Consider the following 24,315-nt stretch of genomic DNA (forward strand, 5'->3'; position numbering starts at 1 on the left):
TGCAACCATGTGTGCAGTAAAGTGCAAAAATGTTGTGTGTATAAGGACACATCATATCCTCAGCTCTAGAAAAGCCATGAAATGTTTACATATCCAGTAGATTTGTGAATATTATTAGTAACATTTTCAAATAAAGATACCTTTGTATTTACTACAGCTGTATTCTTTGTCTCATACATGACTGCTAATCTAGTCACTATCTAGAGGACTGTATTCCATAACTGCTGAAATGTCAAAATAAAATAACTGCATGCAATTTCTGAAATGTACAGTATTCTACTAAAAAATACCCAGGGTTCACAAGGAAATCCTATAGAAAACAACTTTTGATAAGTACTGTATATGTACAGCTTACATTTATGAGAAAATGTGCCAAATGTACTGTATATAAAAGAACTTTACATTTATTATAATTTATGGGACAAAGACTTGAAATCAGAATAAATATATCACAAAGAAGCCAGAGAATAGAGCTGGGAAACGCGAAGTGTTCGCACTCATAGTTACATGATCTTACCTCCTGTAATATCACTGCTTCCAATAAGAATCCTGCTTTGATTGAACTTTGTATAAAGAGTTTAATTTTACAAAGTTTAAAAATGTTTGTAGACTTGTCATGTGATTTGTTTGCACACTTTACTAACCTGAGACACATTTGTTTGTGAACAAGGCATTAAATTCCTGCTGCTGATGATAATAGCAACAGCACCACCATAATGACATAATTCTAATCTTTTGAAGTTTTTCCTAGAAATGTGCAGATTAGTAAATATTTTTGCAATAATGAGATGCAGGGGTTATTGTGAGCCGGCAAGAGGTTAAATGTTGTACTTCTTGTAGATTAGTACATGTGGAATGATATCTCTATGTGAAAAGCCCAGTAACTTCAAGGTTAAATCCAAAGTCACTCTGTCTTATCTGCATACTCACAAGCAGTACTCAGCAGATAAGCACACAGCACCACTAGCAGCCCCCCATCCCTGCCTTTGTGTCCCACACTGAACAAATAAACTCTTTGGTGATGTAATCATGTGTGTGTTCTCCATTGATTCCTAATTCTTATTTTATACCCAGACACCCATATATTACCCTAGCAGCATTACAGGACAATTCAGACCTAAGTGGCTGAGGAATTATTTATATAAAATGTTCACAGTCTAAGACCCTTTTGTTAATGTTTTAAAATAGCCAGTGACATAAGCAAATGTATATGTAATTGCTGAATATTACCAAATGGAGTGATTCAATGACTGTCCCTGGCTTCTGTGACTAATGAAGCTTATGCCTAGCTTATGCCGGTCCTTCCCTATCCTCATTTAATTTGGGTCAGTGTACCGTATTATATAGTAATATAAAATAATATATCAGGCAATGGTATGAATGAGTGGGATATACAGTCCAGTTTAGGAAATGTGTTACTGCCTGGCCTTACTTGTGTTCTTCAGGAGGGTTATGCTGGGTACACACTGACAGATACATTGGCCGATCAATTGATCGGCCAATATAACTGCTGCACGTCTGCCAGTGTGTACCCGCGATATGTCGGTGAATGTCGTCATTCACCGACATATTGCATTGGCTGTGCTGCAAAGCCGATGGACAGATATGTCTGCAGACATATCTGTCCATTGGCAGGTGTGTATGGGCGATCGGTAGACTGCCTGTACACACAAAGCGGCAGCCGCAAGGAGGGGAGCCGGACACGCCCACGACCCGCCCACCAGCCGCCGGGATCCGAGGGCACAAGCAGATGATGGTTGTTCAGTGTGTATGAACGACCATCTTCTGCAGATATATCTGTCAGGTGTGTACCCATCTTAAGTGTCTATGGGCCTAATTCAGACCCACTCGCGAGCGCTCCATCGTGCGCATGCGCGAGACCCGGATAGCGACAGGCAAGCTGTCGCTATGGGTCTCGCTACAAAGGGGGCGTGCTGTCGATGGTGAGTGACAGCATGCTCCCTTTGGAGGGCATGTCGGGGCGTGGCTGGCCAGACGGAGGCGTTCTCATGGGAACGCCTACCGTCTGGGGCTGGCCCCACTGACATCACAAGTGATGTCAGTGGGAGTGCTTTCGGCTCTGATAGAGCCAAAAGCACTCCAGGGCTTGCGGCAGACGAGATCCTACCACAAGGGTCTCATCGCAAGCCCACAGCTATGCGAGCGGCCAGGAGGCCGCTCTAAAAAAGAGAGGGAGGGCACTGATTCAGAGCGAGCGCTCTGTCAGAGCGTCCGGCTCTGAATCAGGGCCTATGTTTCCTGTCTGCAAGATGAACACCTTGGCCTTTGAGGGGGTAATTACTGGTGTAATTACTGTGAATCTGTACACGAAGGGGCTGATTCTGAGCCAAGCGCATCTCTTTTCACGAATGCAAATAGCGAGTTTAAGTATACAGTGCATATGCGGAAGCGAGTTTACGCATTTTTCCATATCTCCAGCTGATTCTGAGTCCGTTTAAAAAGAATACATACTAGATATAGTTTATATACATTTAAAATAGATCTACTCTCAATTTTCAAATACTTAAGCCACCTTCTGGACTCCCTCCCTCCCGGTTGTTGTGTTAAAACTCACCGCGCCCCACTACTACTGAAAGACAAGGACGGAGACACACTGAAATCTTCCTCCTTAAGGAGAGTTCTCTCCTCATCCGTGATAGCACTGTGCTAAGTGCCGAAATTAACAAAGGGGTAAGCGAGGGGATGAAGTGAGCACACGGGGGGAGGTTTGAGACCTACTACAAGCTATAACGGCATGCATATCTTGCGGTCTTTACAGCTGTAATCTTTAAAATACCATTATAATAACAGACTGTTACAAAGTTGTTTAAAAAAAACGGATCCTAGTGCTTATTTTTCTCCTGGCATAGTCTGTTATACTATGTGTCAAGCGATATCAAAAGTGAGTGATTAGGAAAACTAATCACTTAAAAACCACAGTGACTACTGATCACATTCTCTAATTAACTCATTGAAAATTGTTTGTATACATGTATATTAAATTTTTTCTGCTTTTTAAATAAATTGTATATTTTTATTCAAAACTGTTGCGCTCCTTAAAGGCGTATATCTCCTATTTTTGTGTTGTGATTCTGAGTCAGACTGACCTTTTGCTGTGTAGTGCATTGCGTGAAACTGGCATTTCGGGGTGGGAACTAGGTGGCAGCCATGCCATCGCTATGAACTGTTTTGTCTTATGGGAGTGTTAATGGTGTGTAGATAGAATTCTGTGCTATTTGGAGTAGAGTCATGTGTACGGAGTAGAGAGGCTTGAATCAGATGGATCTCTTGCATCTAGCTAGTGCAAGTGCCAATGAAGGTTGTGGCTGTGAACAGACAAACACTTGAAGTCGCAAGGATTCCCGCATTAGCCGTACAGGAAACTCACATTAGTATAATGTAGTAAATCTGGCAGCCACTGTATTAAGCAAAAGCAGCCACTTTGCATCCGACCCAGAATCAAAGTCTGGAAGCAGCTCTGTAGAAGAACTCTCTCTGTCTCAGTCTTTGCCAATGTGTCCTACAAGTTGGGGTGTGTTGTATGCACAACAAAACTAAATCCTAAGTAATACCCCTCAAGTTATTAATATTACTTTAACCCAGAGCCAGATTAAGGATGGGGGGCATGGTGCCACAGGCCTCCTCTCTCAGGCCCCTAACCCCCACCCCGGCCAGGGCACACTGCTGCACTGTACAGTCCCGAGCATTTTCAAAGAGTTGGACAATTGGGGGTTGGCCAGATCACGAGTGGGGGTGGGGCGGATGTCGAGTTGGGTTGGTGCTGACCTGCGGGAGGGCCGGCAGAGTGGGGACGTGTCCCCCTGTCTTAAGTGCCCTGGGCCCTCCTGAAGGATTAATCCAGCCCTGCTTTAACCATCTATTATTACCCAGATTGAAGGTCAGCTGTTAAGAAGAAGCAGTGTATAGATTATCAATTGCTCAATGATTTCAATGAACCTTGTGTTCTAGGGGCACATTTATCAAAGATCAATTGAGGTAAATTCCCCGAAAACACCTGTTTTCGGGGGTTTACCTCAAATACTTAGTATCCCCCGAATGTATGAAGGAGGGACCGCAGCAGGTATCTCCGATACCTGCTGCGATCCCTCCATTGCCGCCAGCAGCCGCCTCCCCCATAGGTTTCTATGGGGGATGCGATGCTACCAAATGTATCAATATCGGGAATGCTTTGCATTCCCGATATTGACCCCAGCAGCTAACGCCATCTGCAGATAGCGTTAGCCGCTGTGTCCTATGGGCACTTACCGCATTTGAGCCGGCGGAGGGATCTTCCAGATCCCTCCGCTGGCAATGGGCGCCGCTCATGTGCCGTCCGCGGGACTGCGTATGCGCAGCAGCCCGGAATGCGCTCCGGCCACATCGCAGGGACAGGCTCTTTTCGGAGCCCGTCTCCATGCATGTACTGGGTCATACATTCGGCCGGTATGATCGCATTTTGCAATGCGATCATGGGCGATACTGCATGCCCTGATCGCATTGCAAAATGCGATCCTTAATAAATGGGCCCCCTAATGAGGTAGATATAAGAACTTTGTTTCAGACACATTTGATACAAGGGAATGTGTCCGACATGCAGGTTACAATAAGAGGTGACATTGTACGTTTCATTAATAGTAAAAGATGGAAGCATTTCAGAGACAAATTTTAGAAATATTGATGTGTCTCTTCTCTCTAAAGATTATGGAAAGTTGTACACCAGCAACCTAACAGAAAAGTATTAATAATGATATTTGGTGACTTTATTCTGTGCATTTTTATGTTTTTAGGTGCTGTGTTGTCTGTTTTTGAATAACTATTATATAGACATAATTCTGAATATTTATCTAGCATAAGCTTTCCATGCCAAGATACATTTTCAAAAGGGTAATAAAGATTTTGGCCCAAATGTAATAGGGTGAGAGTTTAGAAAATGTGTTTAGCAGTAAAATCTCACATTGATCAAGTTTTATCTTCAAAATGGGAAAACATCTGGATGAGAGTTTAAATTGTGAGAGTTTTTTTAATCTAAAAACATGAGTTTGCATATCCTCGGTCTGTATTACATTGGCCGAGTTTAAAAAGTGTGAGAGCTTACTGATAAACTCTCACATTTTCTAAACTCTCACTCTATTACACTTGGCCCTTTGTATTTCTGTTTTTTTTTTTTCTTTTTAAGATGTTGTGTATTTAATCTGTCTGTTTTCAGTTTGCTTTTGTGGGAATGAGATTTGCATTCAGATAGTGCCACTACCCTGCACAAATGATCGTCCTCAGATGTAACATTTCCCAGTCATAAAGTAAATTTTTTTTTGTAGGCCTACTAATGAAAGCAAACAATATTTCATAAATGCATTGTGCAAAGAAATTGCTTTCTGTGCCTACAGCTAACTTCTGCCATTGCGAGTTCAAGGTCTTTATCAAGGCTGCCTTGATAAAGACCTTGAACTGGTTGAAACGCGATGGCGGTAGAGGGACATCACAAGACCTTTTTCCAGGGCCGGTGTGAGACGGATGAGGATCAGTAGCTGAGGTTATTACCCGGGTTAGAAACATCTCCTCAGTCATTGTATGCATCTATTTGACCGGATTCTGGTAGGAGGCCAACTTCACCTGTGATGTTGTACATGTTGGTTGTTCAAAGAAGCCTAAATCTGATATTCTGCTCACTTGGAGTGGATTAACAGTCTATTTTTTTTATGAAAGTATTGTTTGTGGTGTATAATAAACGTGTTATGTACAAATGTTTGGGTTAAATTAGCCTATTTATTTTGGAAGGCACGTTTTTTTGTTAATCTGTTTTGCAGAGTGAATAATGGCCCTGATTCAGAGCCGGACGCTCTGACCAGAGCGCTCGCTCTGAATCAGGGCCCACCTCCATTAATATGGAGCGTCCTCCTGGACGCTCTTATAGCTGTGGGTCACCACCCACAGCATATACGAGCGTGCAAAATGATGGTCGCGATGGTCTTGACCATCGCGACCATCAGAACTGCGAGTAAAAGCCTGCGGTTTGGTTTTTCAACCGCAAGGCAGGAGTGATTTTGGCTTTCAGAGCCAAAATCACTCCCACTGACATCACTAGTGATGTCAGTGGGGCCGGCTTCAGACGGTAGGCGTTCCCTTGGGAACGCCTCCGTCTGGCAGCCACCCCCCCGGCACGCCCACCAAAGGGGGCGTGCTGTCAGTCACCATCGACAGCATGTCGGGTCTCGCGCATGCGCACGACGGAGCTCCCTCCGTCGTGCGCATGCGCAGTGGGGACCATCGACCCACTTGCGAGCGGACAGCCGCTCACGAGTGGGTCTGAATGACCCCCAATATTCACCTACTTGTTTGATTAATATTGTGTATACCTGTTTTGACCATCTGCACTAGATTATATATTTTCTTATTTTACATGTTTTTGACTTTTCACATCATATCAATCCTTCAAGATGGAAGGATAAAAGGAAAAATAACTGATACATTTAACATAAGTATCACCTTGACACGATTCATTATTGGCGCTAGGGTGGTGTACCTTAAAAAATTCTTGGGCTTTTGATATCTGACATCTGATGTGTTTGCAGTCAGACTTGGACGATTCCATTCATTTTAATGCAGTCAAAAATTGTTCAAATCGTTCAAATTGTTCATCTGACAAATCTGAGTGTGAAAAGTGTACCTTTTTACATTGTAAATACTTATTTTCTATAAAGTTTAGATGGAAAATAAACATAGTAAGAATTGCAACTAAAATGCAGAAAAATAACAATATTATTGTGCAGTTAGTGACAATGAAAAAGAGTAATGTATCCAAGACCACCCTTTAAATCCAGGGTCTGTACCTGGAAATTAAGATAATTTGGCAACTATCGGCTAGCTCAGTCTTTTCCAACCTATTTCATGTGAAAGGTACATCCTGCACAACTCCATTGTGCTTTGTTTAGATGCAACCTGCAGATGTACAGCATACACCTGAGCTAAGGCAAATGTGGCCATGAAACATACCAGTGGCTGCAGTACTGTGGTTATCAAGGTCATGACAGCAATGGGGCTCAGATGTCCCACAGTGGTTACCTTGGAGTACAGTGTCAGTTCCAAGAACCCTTTCCCATTGTTTACTGTACAATGCTCAACCTGAATGCTTTGGCATATAGCAAATAATCCTGTTACATTATTAAAGTGAGTATGGTAAGTATAAAGACTTAGGTGCAGGATGTGCAATGTGGGGGCCCCTGGACCTATTGACCTGCGTGCACCGCACACCCTGCACCCATTATAAATACAGTATGCCACTGGTGAGGGTTTGAATGTATGGATGAGGAGCTTATATTATATAATGAGGAGCTTATATTATATAATATATTATATAATGCCGAGAAGGGGATCATGTGTACTAATTATTTGGGCTTGTTGGCTGTGTGCTGAGTTGCAATGGGAGCAGGGAGACTGCTTGCTGCCACTGGGCAGCACCAGTACCTGGGCCCGTGGCAGCTCTAGGCATCCATGATGGGAATGTGGTGCCATTGGTGATATTTACAAAATGGTGTAGCGAAAATAGGACCACAGCAGGACAATATTCCTCCCTGTAATGCCCCGTCCCCCAAACATGCGATTTTTAGGATGTCACAATGAGGTGGCAGGGCCTCCGGGACCAGGAAATAACTGAGCACCTGGGCAACTCTGTGATTTCGACCGGAGTGTCCTAACTATGCTTCAGGTGGCTCTCTAGGCAGGACGGCTAGCACACCCCTACTTAGAGCCCTAAGCACAGATGGAGTGGTAAGAGAATTTAGGATGGATTCTAGGGGGGATAGCTGGAAGTAGGGTAAGCCAACTAGCTGTAGGTTGCAGTATTCTATGTGTGTATACACATACACACACATATGGGTGGGTGATTACCAGACCTGTGTATGGTATTGAATGATGTAAACCAGAAAGTAGGTATAAAAGATAGAAATGAACATATGGTATGAATCTGTGTAACACCATCTTCAAAAATGAATGCAATTATCAAGCATTAATAGAAAAAAAACAAGAAAAATGCCTACTTTTTGGATGCAGTTGCATTTATTTTAAAGATGAGCGTTTCGGTTTTACTCGTTTATGTTCGGATCCCAAATACAGCATCTTATTGGCTATCCAGCTCTCACGTGTTTTGGATAGCCAATAATATAAATCCAAACTTGCGCTAATTGGCAAAAAGAAAGGAGTCAAAACTGAACTGCTCATATCTAATTTATTTATTCATTTATTTATTAAGTAAGAAACAATGATGTTGTCTATGGATGCTATGTGGAAGGAGGCCAGGCCTAATATCTGTGGGCATCTAGTTACACTACTGTAGAAGCAATATGGTCCCATGTGGCTAACCTGACAACCCTAATACAAAGTGTACTTACTTCTGTTAACACACAGTCAGCTAGACATAAGTGTTGCAGAATAAATAGTTTTATATTGAACAAATGGATTAATTGTAACTTATTTACATTATTGTTACATAGATAACCATGTAAGCATTGCTCATCTTTGTTGGTTGCAAACTGGAAGCTTATAATCCATTTAAGCATTACATGATATTTATAGTCACATACAGGGTTAAATCCCAGAAGCCCTCCCCTTTTGTGTGGTTCCCCTCTCCCTGTAGGCTTTTCTTTCTCTCTGCCTTTTTTCCAAGACAACCATTCCATCAATCCTGAAAAGCCGCAGAGTAGAGCCCTGCCAAACAGCAGTGTGTGTATAAGAACCCTGTTCATTCATCCATTGATGTATGAGGGAGATTTGATCTGTGCCTCCATTGGCATCACCTGCGTTAACCACCGTCTGATCACGGAGTTCACCCGCTGGCTGCTGAAATCTCTCTGCACCAGGGCCTGGAAGGATATGCCCAGCACGCTGCTTGCAGAGTAATTCCTTACAATTACCATCTCCTCACTACAACTTGGCTCACACATCCACATGTTCAAAGTAACCCCTTCACTGACACATATATCTATGAGATCATTTTCAGGACCTGAGATATTAACATTCAACTTTCACTATTCAAAATATTATTCTTTATATCCAAAATTCAAAGTGCTATGAGAATAGTTACAGAATGTGAATTGTTTTGCTCATGCTATATGTGATTACTACTTTAATTGGTTATGTAACCAATGTCTGTAACGGGTTGTTATACATGCTTCTCTTAGTTGCTATTACATCTATGTCCTTAACAGTGGAAATTATTTCTTCCACCATGGACAAGGACCATATAAGTTTCTGCAAACAGTTCCAGTGACCGAAGATGGACATGTACTATTACAGTAAACAAAGGCCTCAAAAGTTCTTACTGCTTGAGTATTCTGTGGCACCCTTAGTTCAATAAAGGTTAGTAGACATGGTACGATATCTATGAACGATATGAACGATAACGATATCGTTCAATGAGCTATTGTTCATATCGTTAATTCTTATGCAGTGGACGACCAATGATGCGCGTTCCCGCATGAAAGATATCTATGATCGTCCGTACATGCAGGCCAACTTGCACGATATTGTCAACTTTGCCTGTTCAGAGATGTGGCAGGATGACTTCACTGAAAGATATCTTTCAAGTCGTTGGTGGTACAGATTGTACTGGGTGTATGCAGCTAAACACAACAGATAGGGCCAGCGCTAAGCTTTTCAGCAGCCAGCGCCAGTGCTGTGTTGTGGCCCCTTCCCTCCCTCGCTCCCTCTCCCTATGCGTATACCAATAACACCAGTATGTGGGAGGAGAACGGGGTTTACAGAGCCGGCCAGCGGGAGGTAAGTAATCTTCAGGCACGGTGCTCCGGGAGACGGCCCAGCTAGCCCGTGCCTTCATTCGCCACTGATAACAGTATATTAACTCATTCATTGGACTGTGACTTCCAGAGTAAAAACAACAGGTATAAAGATTGGACTTTGCTTTAGTGCATAGTTTTTATTACCTATCAATAGTGCACTGTCAATTCTGTGTGAAATCTAAACACTTGATGACCACAACATACAAAACACCCACACACATATCTTATACATCTGCACTGCACTGTAATATCACCAGAATTAAACATTTGTTATGAGTAAATAGTAGCAGTGCCCAGCTTGTTACCATTTGTAGATCGGGGAACAGGTTGGCATTTTCTCCTCTTGGGAGTGTGTCGCTATGACATCATAGCAAAGTGTCACTTTTTCAGCCTATTACCTACATGGAGGAGCTACAACCAGCAGCTTCTCAGGTAAGAAGCTGCCAGCTGCTGCTCCCCTATGTTTGCGACCGGACCATAATGAAGTGTCATAGTGAACATAAAGACACTGAATAAGTAGAATTATGTTACTTATAGGGACAAATTTATCACATCCCACATTTATAATGGGGGTCGGTTCAAATCCTGATGCCAGAAGATCGGCACCAGTGAAGATTCCGACTGCGCTAAAGGCAAGTACTAACTAACCTAACCCCCCCTAACCCTCCTTTAGGGGTGCCTAACCCTAACCTCCCTCCCTAGTCCCTAACCCTAACCTCCCTGGGGGTGCCTAACCCTAACCCCCCCTTCCCCTAGCCTAACCCTCCTGGGGTGGCTGCCTAACCCTAAGTCCCCCCCCCGGGAGCCCTTAACCTAACCCTCCCCCCGCGGCTTACCTTTAATCGGGATGCTGGGTGTCGGGCTCTCGGTGTAGGTAAATTGACAGGCGTCGGGATTTCGACACCTGCCATTAGACCACTGCCGGGATTAGACCCTTGGTATCCCGACTGCATACCCTTATAATGTAGTCACAGGACATGAATGCAAATTATCACTTGCAATTATCATCCTTCGGGTGCCAAGACAGAGATTCCGAGAAAGCTCTGTCTCAATGAGGTTTTAGAAACAGAGAGATAGCTACCGATACAGCTTTGCTTCTGGGTTCAGACCCGGCAATCCTAATACACATGCACAGCCTGTGGGCAACAGTACAGGTGAAAGTTCCCTCTATGGGCTAAGACCGTCTGAACATGGCATTAGCTATTGATACCAAGTTCCAGAATGCGAAGCGCTGCTTTTGTGATCAAAAATGGGGGACTGCAGCAGATATACCCAATATCTACTGCAGTCCCCATATATTCTTGGGTTGTTTAATACTTGTGGGATTTCCTGCAATATATAATTATGATAAATATGCCTCTTTGGCACCACGTAAACTATGGAACCCTAGGTGACCACCTATGTTTGCCTAGTGATATCTCCGGCCTTGCACATGCACAGTGCACTGAATTTGTATGAAAGTCAATTTAAAAATAAAAAAAAAATAGGCTAAAAAATAATCACATACCCAAAGATCTCCTGTATGCCTTGAACACTTCAGTGCAGCATACAACATGTACAGTTGCAATTAAATAACATAATTTGTATAGTTTTGTTACTTTTGTATGAATTTGATTGCATGTCTCTCAAACAATAAAATATTTTTATACAATTTAATCAAAATTAATTTGTATAATTAATGTAAGTAGCATGATCTTTAATTTATAGGTCACTAATGCATTTTGGTTTAGTAACTCATACACAAATGTTTTACTGTGAATCAAAATAAATGTGTCTAACACACCGTCCCTTAACTTTTATCCACCAAACCCTAGCCGCATCGTTTATACATTTAAAAAAAAAAAAAAAGCTAATAATTTGCATGAGTACAGAAGACTATATGGTTCCTATTTTGTCCATATATAATACATAAAATAAAACTATTTCCCCAATATAAATGAAATAAAATATAAATTGTCCCACCCACCCTTATAAAATTATATATAATTAAAATTCACATTTGTTCGCAAAGTTATAATGAAAACCACAATTTTATGCTAATTGGCCAGAATATAAAAGAATATTTATCAAAGAGTATAATATAATATTTAATTGTAAGAAAATTACGTTTAGTGGTCATGTCATGGAAGGGGGTTATGCACAAAGTCCTACCTACATGGTGATGTACATAAATTACAGAAATTTACCTACTGAAAGGGGGTTATGCAGGGCCGGATTAAGGTCTGTGGGGGCCCCTGGGCATCAAACATGTGGAGGCCCCTATTAAATGTGACAAACTGGGGGTATGCACAATGGGGACCTTATGCAGAGCCCCCAGTAGTGTCAGTGCCCACAGTGGTAGTGCCACGTATGGAGTTCACCCAGTAGTAGTGCCCCTTATGCAGTGCCCCCTATGCAATACTCCCATTAGTAGTGCCCACTGTAGTAATGCCCTCTGTATAAATGCCCGCAGTAGTAATACCCCTGTAGTTGTGCCCCAAATAGTAATGCCCCCAGTAGTAATTGGGCGTGTGCCCAATAGCAATGCCCTAGTAGTAATGCCCCCTGTATAAATCCCCCAGTAGTAATACCCATGTAGTTGTGCCCCCAATGTTAATGCCCCCAGTAGTCATTCCCCCTTTAGTAGAGCCCTTGGTAGAAATGCCCTCTGTAGAAATGCCCTCTGTAGAAATGCCCCTCTATTAGTGCCCCCAATACTAATGCTCCCTCGCTAGTAGAGCCCCCAATAGTAATGCTCCTGATTAATGCCCCCAGTAGTAATGCCTCCCCCTCCGAGTAATTCCTTCCCCCAGAGTAGTGCCCCCAGTAGTAATTCCCCCCCAGTAATGCCCCCAGTAGTAATGCCCCCAGTAGTAATGCCTTCCCCCTCCCCGAGTAATGCCCCAGTAGTAATGCTCCCCCCACCAGTAATGCCCCCAGTAGTAATGCCTCCCCCGTCCCCGAGTAATGCCGCCGGTTTAATGCTCCCACCCCGAGTAATGTCCCCTGTAGTAATGCCCCCCGCCGGTAATGCCCCCAGTAGGCCGCTTGCACTTTAAAAAAAAAAAAAGCTCATACTTACCTTAACCTAAGCCCCGCGTCCGCTGCAGTCCGCCCGTCTGCTCCTCTGCACAATGGCAGAGACGTCCTGACGTCTCTGCCATAGTGCTCTGCTTGAGCCGGAAGCTGGAGCTCACGTGAGCTCAAGCCTCCGGCTGCCGCTGCGGGGAGGGAGCCGGGCGCCCACTGGTTACAGCGGGCGCCTGGTAAATGGAGCCTCCCTGTGGTGCCGGGGCTGGGTTGGCCTGGAGGAGGCGGAACTGGTTCCGTCTCCTCCGGTCCACTTTAACCCCGATGGGTGTGGGGGCCCTTAACGTGGGGGGGCCCAAGGACGATCGCCCCTGTCGCCCCCCCGTTAATCTGGCCCTGGGGTTATGTTTAAAGAAAGTAATTGTTGTACCAAAAATGAAAAAGTGGGATGTATACTGACATGCCTGAATCCAAAACACTGATCAGTGAAGTGTAAATGCTACAGTAAAACCAAAAGCGTTCTTATTTATTTATAATTATTTATAATATATCTTAAATTTACCAATCTTACCTGACAATATATGCATTCGGACGTAACTAGGTATTTGAAGGCACCATAGCAAAAGTTTGTGAGGGCCCCTATGTACCACCCAATGGTGGAAAAATATATATAACACATGTAACTTTAACTTTGACAAGGAAGTTGGGCCCCCTCAGCTCTAGGCCTCATAGCAGCTGCACCCCTTGGACCTATGGTAGTTACGTCCATGTTGTGTATACATTGCTGAATGTGAATAGTGAATAAGTGTAGAATGGCTCTGAATTTATTTGCACTCTAAGACATTCTATTTGGCAGCACCCACAGTCTGTTGCTCTGATAACTTGCATGATTTCACTAACAGAATAAAGCCGGACTATAATTATTCAGCCCTCATAAGTCTATACATATATATTCTGCCCCTCTCATCTCCATATAAAATATGTCACATTTCTGGTTTTAATTGAAAGTTTTAAAGGGACATTATCATTATGTTTCTGTTTTCATAATACTAATAATATTAATACTAATCTCCAGAGCCGTAAAGAGCTGGCCCGGGCCTGGAGGAAGGGGGCATGGCCTAATCGCGGAAGGTGTGGCCACGCCCCCTTTGGGAAAGAAAAAACCTTTCTGCAGCGCCGCTTGGAGGGGGTCGCTGTGAGCCCCCAGCCTGGCACAAATACAGGGGGGGGGGGCGCGATCAGTGTGCCCCAAACATGCAGAGGAGACTGCTGCTGCCGCCCAGGACACAGTCAGCAGCATGTGCTAGGCTGCTGTCAGGTAAAGTGGGGGGGCTGCAACGGATCTGGGCCCGCGCCAGGCCCCTCCAGCAAGTCTGGGCTCGGGTAATTAGTACCCACTCCCCCCCCTCTCGGGGCCCCTGCTAATCTCCAGTGGCATAACTGCAGGGTGGCTAGACTGGCAAATATCCAGGGATTCACAAGGTGAAGGGGGCCCACCGCTGTGCTCCCTGTAGACGGTACAGCTTTTCTGAGCGTTCTAGGGACGCTTGGAGCAATGCAGTAATGATCTGGAGTCGGCGGTCCCCAAACGCACCCGACAACCGCGACCCACCTGCTGCTGCGAGTGGCCGGAATGCAACAGTGTGTACCGCCGCCGCTGGGAATGCACAGGTATGCGCAGTGAGAATAGAGAGAGGTGATTGGCGGCCATCACATGCTGGGTTGAGTGAAGTGGAGATGAGCCCAGGCATGTAGGATGCTGCTGGGTATGGAGGAGGAGGGTTATCATCATACTTGCCTACTTTTGAAAAAGCATTTCAGGGAAATTTTGAAAGCAACACCTATGAGCGCGGCGGTAAAGTGGCATGTACTGCTACATCTGAGGAGCGTGTCATAAAATTACTTACATCCAAATGTAAACGAGCCCAAAAGCAGTTAGTAAGATCTATTTTTTGAAGAAAACACACTGATATATTACAGAAAATACATGTAGCCATAGGGATCACTGTCCATTATAACCAATGCAGGGAAATTATACTAATGATCCCATTTGAATGTAAATATATCTGTTTATTTTTATATATAACATGCATAATAGGGGTAAGGTAGAATCAGGGAGATTGCTGGACTCTTCAGGGAGACGGGGAGATTGCTACTGTTTCAGGGAGTCTCCCTGACAATGAGGGAGAGTTGGCAAGTATGGTTATCATATCTGCAGGTGCTGCTGGTTATGAAGTGATGTGTTAGTGATTGGGGATCACACACATTACCTTAATATTAACTAGTGTTATTTTCGCTCTTTCCAGTAACAACTGCTTGTGCAGAGCGTTCTTTTTCCAAACTTAGGGCCCCACTTAATAACGAACCTAAACACCAGCGGCATATTTTGTTTAGTATCGCAGTGGTACAAACGAATATGCCACTGGTATTCATCGTTACTTACCTTGCTGGCGAGGTCCAGCGATGTTCCCCTTGTCAGTGGCATCTTCCGCTCAGCTACTGGCAGCCTGACGCTGCTAGTGACAGGCTCCTATTTTAGTGCGCATGCGCGATGGTCAGTCTGAGCATGTACATGACTGTTTCAATTGACAAGAACCCGGCAGTGCCTAGAAGGCTTCGCTGAAGCCAGAAAGGCTGCTGCCGGGTCCCCATTGCCGGACAGTGATTACCGCCGTTGGTTAAATATTGAAAGGATAACATAACCCTTTAAAGAGTGCTAAAGGGCTGATGAATCGTATGGGGCCCTTAAAATCGTAAAAAACTATCTGAGAAGCACAATGAGTCAGGAAGGAATGTAAGGTTTAGCAGTTCCATCCATCGAGCAGTACGTGGCTAGGAAGCTGGATTTCTAAGACGTTATAGAAAACTTTGCTGAGGTCAGAGCCGGAAGGAAGGAATTTTATGCTATGAAAAAGCTGTACAGTAATAAAGTTTAACAAGTAATCAATTCTTTCTTTTTTTTCTCAACTCTGATTATTATTTATATTGTGTATACAGTAACACTCCAATTCTTTAGAATGTCCTTAGCTGAATGGGTTTATATATTGTGTTTTTTGTGTTTACTTAATTGCACTGTAAATTGTAGTTAGAGGTGTTACGTATTTCTAATATGCATGATACAGAAATTATTCAGATATGATAAAACATGTAGACTAACGGTTTATAGAAATCAAATAGAAGACCCACCTTGAGAGTTTGCCAGGGGTTCTCCAAGCCTCTAGTTACACCCCTGGGTACCATATATAGCTCTATATTAGAGAGGGTACCAGATATAGTTCTACATGTTAGTTTGGGCACCAGATAACAGTATGCACATTCAACTGGGTACCAGGTTATTAATATTACCTTGGGGACCATGTATGGCTTATCTTATTAGACCAGGTGCCAGATAAGGATCTGCATATTAGACTGGACACCAGATAAGGATCTGCATATTAGACCAGGTGCCAGATAAGAATCTGCATATTAGACTGGACACCAGATATGAATCTGCATATTAGACTGGACACCAGATAAGGATCTGCATATTAGACTGGACACCAGATAAGGATCTGCATATTAGACTGGACACCAGATAAGGATCTGCATATTAGACTGGACACCAGATAAGAATCTGCATATTAGACTGGACACCAGATAAGGATCTGCATATTAGACTGGACACCAGATAAGGATCTGCATATTAGACTGGACACCTGATAAGGCATATTAGACAATGTGTACCAAATATGATTCTCCTCATAGGAGTGGGCTTCAGATAAGACTCGCTCTGCATGTTGCACTGACAGGGAAGGATTGTTGCTCCTTCGCTCCAACCAGTTACCTTGAAAATAAATAAGTACTTATGGACATTGATGTTTTCTAGCTGGAGTGTTAAAGCGCTCCTGTGTGACATAATTATTTACTTCTACCCTGTAATGTGGCATACTGTCCATCGGACACTAAGTGTATCCTTTATTGCCATACCATACACACTCATCATTTGCTTATTTTAGGGCTACATGCTATACAAACTAAATGACATTGTATGAAACTTGCATTAACAATGTGTTCAATTAAAAAGAAAAAAGAAAACTATATACAACTAGGTACAGCTGCATATTCAATTACCCTACAGACACTGTATGCTGGATGTAATTATCTTGATCTGTTACTATACTGTATATGTAGACAACAATACAGTGACAATTATTTTGTAATTGTAAACCGTATATATGTTATTGTTATCAGATAACTATTGTTCCATGCTGACAGCTCTAATACAATGAGGAGGAGTTAATGTAAACAGCAGGATGTGTTTTTTTTATAAATGTATTATATCATGTATTTCTCAAGGGAACAAACTGCAGATGGAGAGCTAGACATAAACAACTACCCATTCACAGAATATAACACTAAACGTACAGGTTAGTTCAAACAAACATGTTAATGTTATATATATATATATATATATATATATATAGTATATAGATATATATATAGTATATAGATATATATGTATGTATGTAGTAAACTAATCTTAGGTCTGTGATAAACTAAAACATTTATTTAAAGTGTACCAGTCTTACCTATCTAAACCTGCAGTGGTGCCTCTAAAACATCATATAGTGACGTCTCTACTTTCCCGTGTTATAACAAAAATAAGAACCCTTCTTGTAAATAACTTTTCTGTGATGTTACTAATAACATTTGACACTATTAAAATGCTTTTGATGGTTATTCTCATTTGAATGTTGAAGCCACAAGCCTTCCACAGAAATGTCAGATGGAACATGAGAGAACAGATTATGAAAAGATATATAACTATAAGAAGTGAGGCTCTTTTGGTGTAGTCACGTAGGTGTACTCACCAAATAAAACAAAGAAGAACTTTCAATAGAAAAATAACAAACAAATTTGCACCCTGGCACAGAGGCCCACAGAGCTCTGGCTGTGATACTCACAAGCTAGGTGTGAACTACAGCTGGGAAAACACCCTGTTCAGCAATTACAATACCTTCTCCCCCAGTGCAGTATAAAGGGACTTGCAGATGTTGGAGACTTTCCATGTGCTCTGGGTGAGTTACCAAATAGCTTACAATATATGTGGGATAAACTGCACTGTTACTGAAGGAGTCAACTGCTCTGTAAGGGAATTGTTGGGGGAGTGGAGTGGGTTTAGAGCAGGCATTGGGAAGAAAAGGTAGACATCCAAGAACCAATGGCAATGGTAGTTATGGAGTTGGAATGGAGCAACAGGAGACATGATGGTGTTGGTCAAAGGCAGCAACCAAGAGAAATGACGGTGTAGTGGTGGTGGAGGAAAGGGGTGACAAGAGACATGGTGGTGGTGGTCGTGGTGGAGGAGAAATGGAGCAACAGAGACATTGTGGTAGCAATGGTGGTGGAAGTAGGGAGGATAGGACCAACAAGAGACATGGTGGTGAGCGATAAGAGAAATGATGGCAGCAATGGTAATGATGGAGGAAGAAGAGAGGATAGAATTAATTAGGGACATGGAAGCGACAGTGATGTAGCAGGTGTGACAACAGATGGCCAGACACTAAGTGGGGAGAGACTGGTGAGCCATGCTGCTATTCCTAGAGCTTAACATCCACAGTATATATAGTTTATTGTTGGTCAGTAAAGGATCATGATGTTTTCTTAAGTTTGTTTCACACATTAATATGATTTAAGTGTAAAATATCAAGATTAGTTTTACATTTTATGTAATTTATATCAAGGTCATAGATGTGTTCTAGTATTCTCTGTAAAGTTTAATTCGCCTTGATTCAATTCACTGTATAATTGCAATTTTTATACGGTTTTTATGTGTGTGTGTGTGTGTGTGTGTGTGTGTGTGTGTGTGTGTGTGTGTGTGTGTGTGTTTTTTCCCCATTTTTATTAATACTATTTTAAAAATTAGAATATTAAACATATAAAACTAAGCACATTTCAGATACATGCACTGCCAAATTATATAAATTTCAAGAATATGCTTGCAACTGAGTGTGAAGACAACTGATACACAACAACACAAGAAACTCTATAATGCACAATGTTTAATGTAGGAAAATATATAATATAATATAACATATATTATATATACGGTGTAGTGGTTAGCGTTACTGCCTCACAGCACTGAGATCGTGGGTTCATATCCCACCACGGCCCTAACTGTGCAGAGTTTGTATATTCTCCCTGTGCTTGCACGGGTTTCCTCCGGGTACTCCGGTTTCCTCCCACACTCCAAAAATATACTGGTAGGTTAATTGACTCCCAGGCAAAAATTAACCCTAGTGTGTATGTGTGTGAGCATGTGTTAGGGAATATAGATTGTAAGCTCCACTGGGGCAGGGACTGATGTGAATGACCAAATATTCTCTGTAAAGCGCTGCGGAATATGTGCGCGCTATATAAATAACTGGTAATAATAATATATATATGATATATATATATATGATATATATATATATTATATATATATATATATATATATATATAGGTGCAGCTATACCCACCACTCTATGATGAGAACGTTTCGGGAGTTACCCCGTGGCATGGCATTTGCGATTATATTGCTATAATGATCATACTATGTTATAGATCTGTATGGGATGCGATTCAAGTTTAATAATATGTATTTGGATTGGTTTATATTTGCCGTGTCCGCGACAGGGAGAAGTGTTTGTTTTTAAATTACTTATATTGCATGGAAGGTTGCTAAGCAACCTCACATTACTGACATGTGACCACTCACACTACAGTCGCTGGGCGGTGACGTCATACGGATGCGACGCATGTTTCGAGTGCGCTCCGGAGGACGGCTTCTGCTGGCGTTCTGCAGGTGAGTTGGTTTGCATGTTGATTGGTGATGGTATATGTACATGTCTGTCTTCATTGTTTGTATCTTGTCCCTGATGACGGGGTAACTCCCGAAACGTCGGCTGAATAAAGGACTTTTACTTCATACTTCATCACAGACTCCTGAGTGCCGCCTAGTTTGGTATCTTATATATCTATATATATATATATATATATATATAATATATATATCATAATATATATATATATATATATAAATATATATATATTTATATATATAAAATATATTTTCCTATATTGAGCATTGTTCATTAATGTTACTGTTTATTGTATAGTTCTTTGTCATTTTGAAAGCATTTGCTTAATTTGCATGCAAAGTGGTATATTTAAATAATAATAATATGATTTACTGAAGTATTTATCATTAGCAAAAGTACTTACATGTCCAAAAGGATCTAGATGATTGTTGGTGAGCTTCAGCTTCTGGAATGACACCAGCTGCCTCATCCAGTGTGCACCAGTAGCAGGTGAGTCTGGGTGAACGTACAAACGCCCAGGCATAGCAGGTTCAGCTTTCCCGGTTACTGACCTGCATCAAGAACAGAGACCGATAATCCACTCAACTATTGCCCTTTGCATGTACTGATTTACAAAGAATTCTCAGTGTTCAGCAACAACATATAGATCAGCCAAAGGAAACCACATTTTTCAGCTACAATTTGACGTAAATATCTGCACACCTTTGGTATGGTATGGAAGATGTTGGACGCATTGTAAGCACCTCAAAGGGACATTAGAATATAAAAATATTTATTTTAAAACCAATATAGATTTTTAAAATCTTTTACACAAAATATAGGGTATGTCCTGGCTCTGAAACAACTTTTTCTTATAAATTATTTGGAGAAATAAGACTCTTATGACTTGTACACACTGCCATTCATTTTGTCCATTCAGCTCACTTCCTTAAATCCTAGAAACTAATGTAAGCAAACAGACCTGTGCATGCATACTTTCTAAGGGGTGTTCCGGCATCAGATATTTATACCTTGCCTGCAGATTGCACAAGTGAAAAAATGCTCAGTGAAATATGATGGAGTGCTCTGGGAACTACAGTCATACACTATGCTACAGGGATTCTTTGAGAACACACTATGAAAACTATGTTAAAAATTAGGAAAAACTTCATGGTTTTGTCTATGCATTTAGCAGGTGGTGTTTTTTGTGTTATAAAAAATTTAGATGACGAAATTCACCTCAAAACACCCCCCTACACTTGCCACCTGGAATTTCACTCCTAGAGACCCCAGCAAGTTGATCTTAAAAGTAGGAACGTATACTACAGATTAAGTTGTATATTTACTAATGGGCAATTTGTCAATGCTGGCTATCGTCGGCAGCTTTGACCGTTAGTTTTAAGATGGCAACAGGAATCAATATTAAATAAGTCTGGTTTAGCATTGATTCCTGTTGCCATTAGTAAATATACCCCACAGTGCATGAGTGTGTCTACTTTTGTATCCATGTGCAAAATGATATTTAATTTTGCACAATGACCTTATTTACATGAGATAAAGGGCCAGAGCAGGCACACTAAGGGTAGAAGAACAGGGTTATCTTGATTATTCCACCACTATATGAATTGGGTTTATCCCTATACTATCTGTGAGAATTAATTTGGGCCTTTCGGTTGAGCTTTAATGTAAAAGGACATTTCAATGCTCACTTCAGCCAATGTGCATTATTAGGCGGATCTGGAAAGCGAGGAGCAGATTTTTTTTTCTATGCGCAGTTCCAGGAAACAGTAACTAGGCTTGCACTTTCTAACCGGATCATATTTTTGTGATCTGCAAAATAGGTTTCCGTATAGAATAGCCTGTGACATATGGATAATTGAATGTTTACCAAACTATTTAAATAAACTGTACTTACAAATATATATTGCCTTTAAATTCTTACAACTCACTCATTCATGTAAAAGAAATTTGTTTTGGCAGTAATTTTGCTTACTGCATCTGTGAGAGTAGATGGAATTGCTCGTTAGTTAATTTCTGATGTTATTTCATTTACCACAAACTCATTTGTTCAAATTATGGCCCTCCCATATTCATGAAACGGAATCATAACATTTATTGTAATATAGGTGGATCCTAGGACGGCCTGTTCAGTCAGGAACCACCAGCTGTCATCTTATCCCCTGGCAACACCATAGTAAATGTAGTGCAACCTGGAGTATTTTGTACCCCTTTACCTGACTTTATAGTATGGCTGATTGTTGAGATACATTTGTTGAAATATCAGTGAAATAGAACAATTTAACATGAGGTTTTTTCATAAGACAATTTTGTCTGAGGTGATGACAGCTTGGGACTCTGCGAGTGGCTAGCAGCATACAAACATCCTTGTACAGGGTACAGACAGTCAGCTGACTGTATATCATGTAGGAAATGCTCTAAAAGCATCTTGCATAGCTGTGCCATCAGAGCAAGGCTGGGGCTCCAGGCACTAGTAGGAGGATATATAAAAAAAATGAAACTAAACTCCTATAAACCAGGATTCTGTTACCTTACTGTGCCTCAGTCTATATAGTTTAGGGGCCTCCTACTTCAGGTGTTCATTAGAAAATTGCAGCAATATAGGTGCAATATATAAGTTAAATCGCAATATGTGGATGTGTTCTAACATTGATATGTACAGTTTATTAGCCTTTTTTTTATCACATAACTCTATTATTATATTGAATGATTTTAGGAGACCTGTGAAACTTTTTAAGATATGCTCTGCTCCCCTCACTTACCTACCCACTTCAAGTGTTCATTAGAAAAAAGAAACCTATAACCCTGATAATTGTTCTCTATTATGAAATCCAAAAGTTACATTATATCGGCCTTACATGCTGTATTCATTTATAAATCTCTTTGGTGTGAGGGATATATCAATTAAAATGCAGTATGCTTTTCACAGCATAAATCTAGGTAAACTATATAGCTAGTACTGCTAAACAAAAAAATCAATTACAGCTGATCACAACCTTTACACATAGCAGTGTATTGTCATGTTGCTTGTGCAGTTTTTATGTTGTATTTATGTATTTTATTTTCTTTGTTTGCTTTTCTAGCTACTTACTTCAATATGTTTAAATAGTTGCCTGAAGGGTGTGATTTTGATTATAAAACTCACTGGTTACAGTAAATAATTACCTACAGAAGCCTTTACTAGTCAACAGTTTCTACTGAGAGTGTTCTGCTTCTCAGCCAAAAACACATATTTAAAACTGTGGCTTATAGTTGGAACGCCTATTATTAAATAGAACAAGATGTGATAGACAGTAAAACTGCCCTAAGTATCACAAAGGTTTCCAAGCAATAGCACTGTATCCAGCTCCCGTAAGACATCATTGGAGCCATCCAAATAACCAGAAGATCAATGTATTCCAAAAACCAAGAACAAAGGCCCTCATTCAGAGCCGTACGCTCTGAGCAGAGCGCACGCTCTGAATGAGGGCCGGGCTCCATTTTCATGGAGCGTCCTCCTGGACGCTCGTATAGCTGTGGGTCACCACCCACAGGCTATACGAGCGTGCTTTGTGATGGCCGCGATGGTCGAGACCATCGCGACCATCGAATTTTCGAGCCGGAGCCTGCGGTTGAGGTTTTCAACCGCAAGCTCCGGAGTGATTTTGGCTCTATCAGAGCCAAAATCACTCCCACTGACATCACTAGTGATGTCAGTGGGCCGGCTTCTGACGGGAGGCGTTCCCGTGGGAACGCCCCCGTCAGGGAGGCACGCCCCCGGCACGCCCACCAAAGGGGGCGTGCTGTCAATCAACATTGACAGCACGCCCCCTTTGATCGGACACAACGAGCGAAGGACTTTCCTTCGCTCGTCGCGTCTGGCGCATGCGCACGACGGAGCTCCCTCCGTCGTGCGCATGCTCAGTGCATAACATCGACCCACTTGCGAGCGCACAGCCGCTCGCGAGTGGGTCTGAATCAGGCCCAAAGTGCTTAATAAAATGTAAACTCCATGATTGCAAGTAGTATTAGGCTATACATTAGGTATTTTTTAAGTTATTAAATAGACTTATTATAACTATCTTTTATGTTCATTTTGTAATGTCATATTTACCTTCATCTACATCTTAAAGTTTTTACAATGAAAACAAAGAATAAATAAACTAATATTAATTTTGTGCATTGATATTGGACCTATTTAAAGGAATTCTAAGGTTACATTCCAAATTGTGTTATTTAATAGAAGTACTAATAATATTACAAATACATGGGTACAAATATGGTGACCTTGTCTGTTGCTCCTTTGAGGAAGAATTAGTGTGAAGGATCTTTCATGGAGCAACTCAAATACTAAAATGGGACCATGGAAACTATTTTTTATTGACTTAATATTTAATACTTATGTGAGTTTTATAAGATATTGGCACAAATGTAATAGCCTGTTATTTACAGGCAACAGCGTATTATCTGCGATATAGCAGCAAGATTTAAAGTGACAATTGGTTTTAAGGCAAATACAGATGGTCTATCAAGTAGACCAAGTAGGTCCAGGAAATGTTACGCAGGGGCTTGATGAAACTGTACTAGTTTATCCTCCTGAGAGCGAAAGCATGATGCATCAAAGGCAACAATGCGGTCAAACCTCAAAAAATGCTTTTTTTCAGAGTTGTGACAGCATTTTGCATATACACCAAGCT

The 24,315-nt window shown here is 41.6% G+C and overlaps 1 protein-coding gene across 1 annotated transcript in view; it reads right to left on the bottom strand.

Annotated features, from left to right (window-relative positions):
- The window catches only part of TBX5 (T-box transcription factor 5), a 79,157-nt gene that overhangs the window by 40,661 nt on the left and 14,181 nt on the right, over positions 1-24,315 (bottom strand). Inside the window, exon 5 of the mRNA XM_088443474.1 lies at positions 20,046-20,193. Within this exon, the coding sequence (XP_088299600.1) occupies positions 20,046-20,193 (148 nt within the window). The remainder of the gene's footprint in view (positions 1-20,045; positions 20,194-24,315) is intronic.

The sequence above is a fragment of the Taudactylus pleione genome, unplaced genomic scaffold, assembly GCF_031769625.1.
Source record: "Taudactylus pleione unplaced genomic scaffold, aTauple2 ptg000330l, whole genome shotgun sequence".
NCBI classification, from domain to species: domain Eukaryota; kingdom Metazoa; phylum Chordata; class Amphibia; order Anura; family Myobatrachidae; genus Taudactylus; species Taudactylus pleione.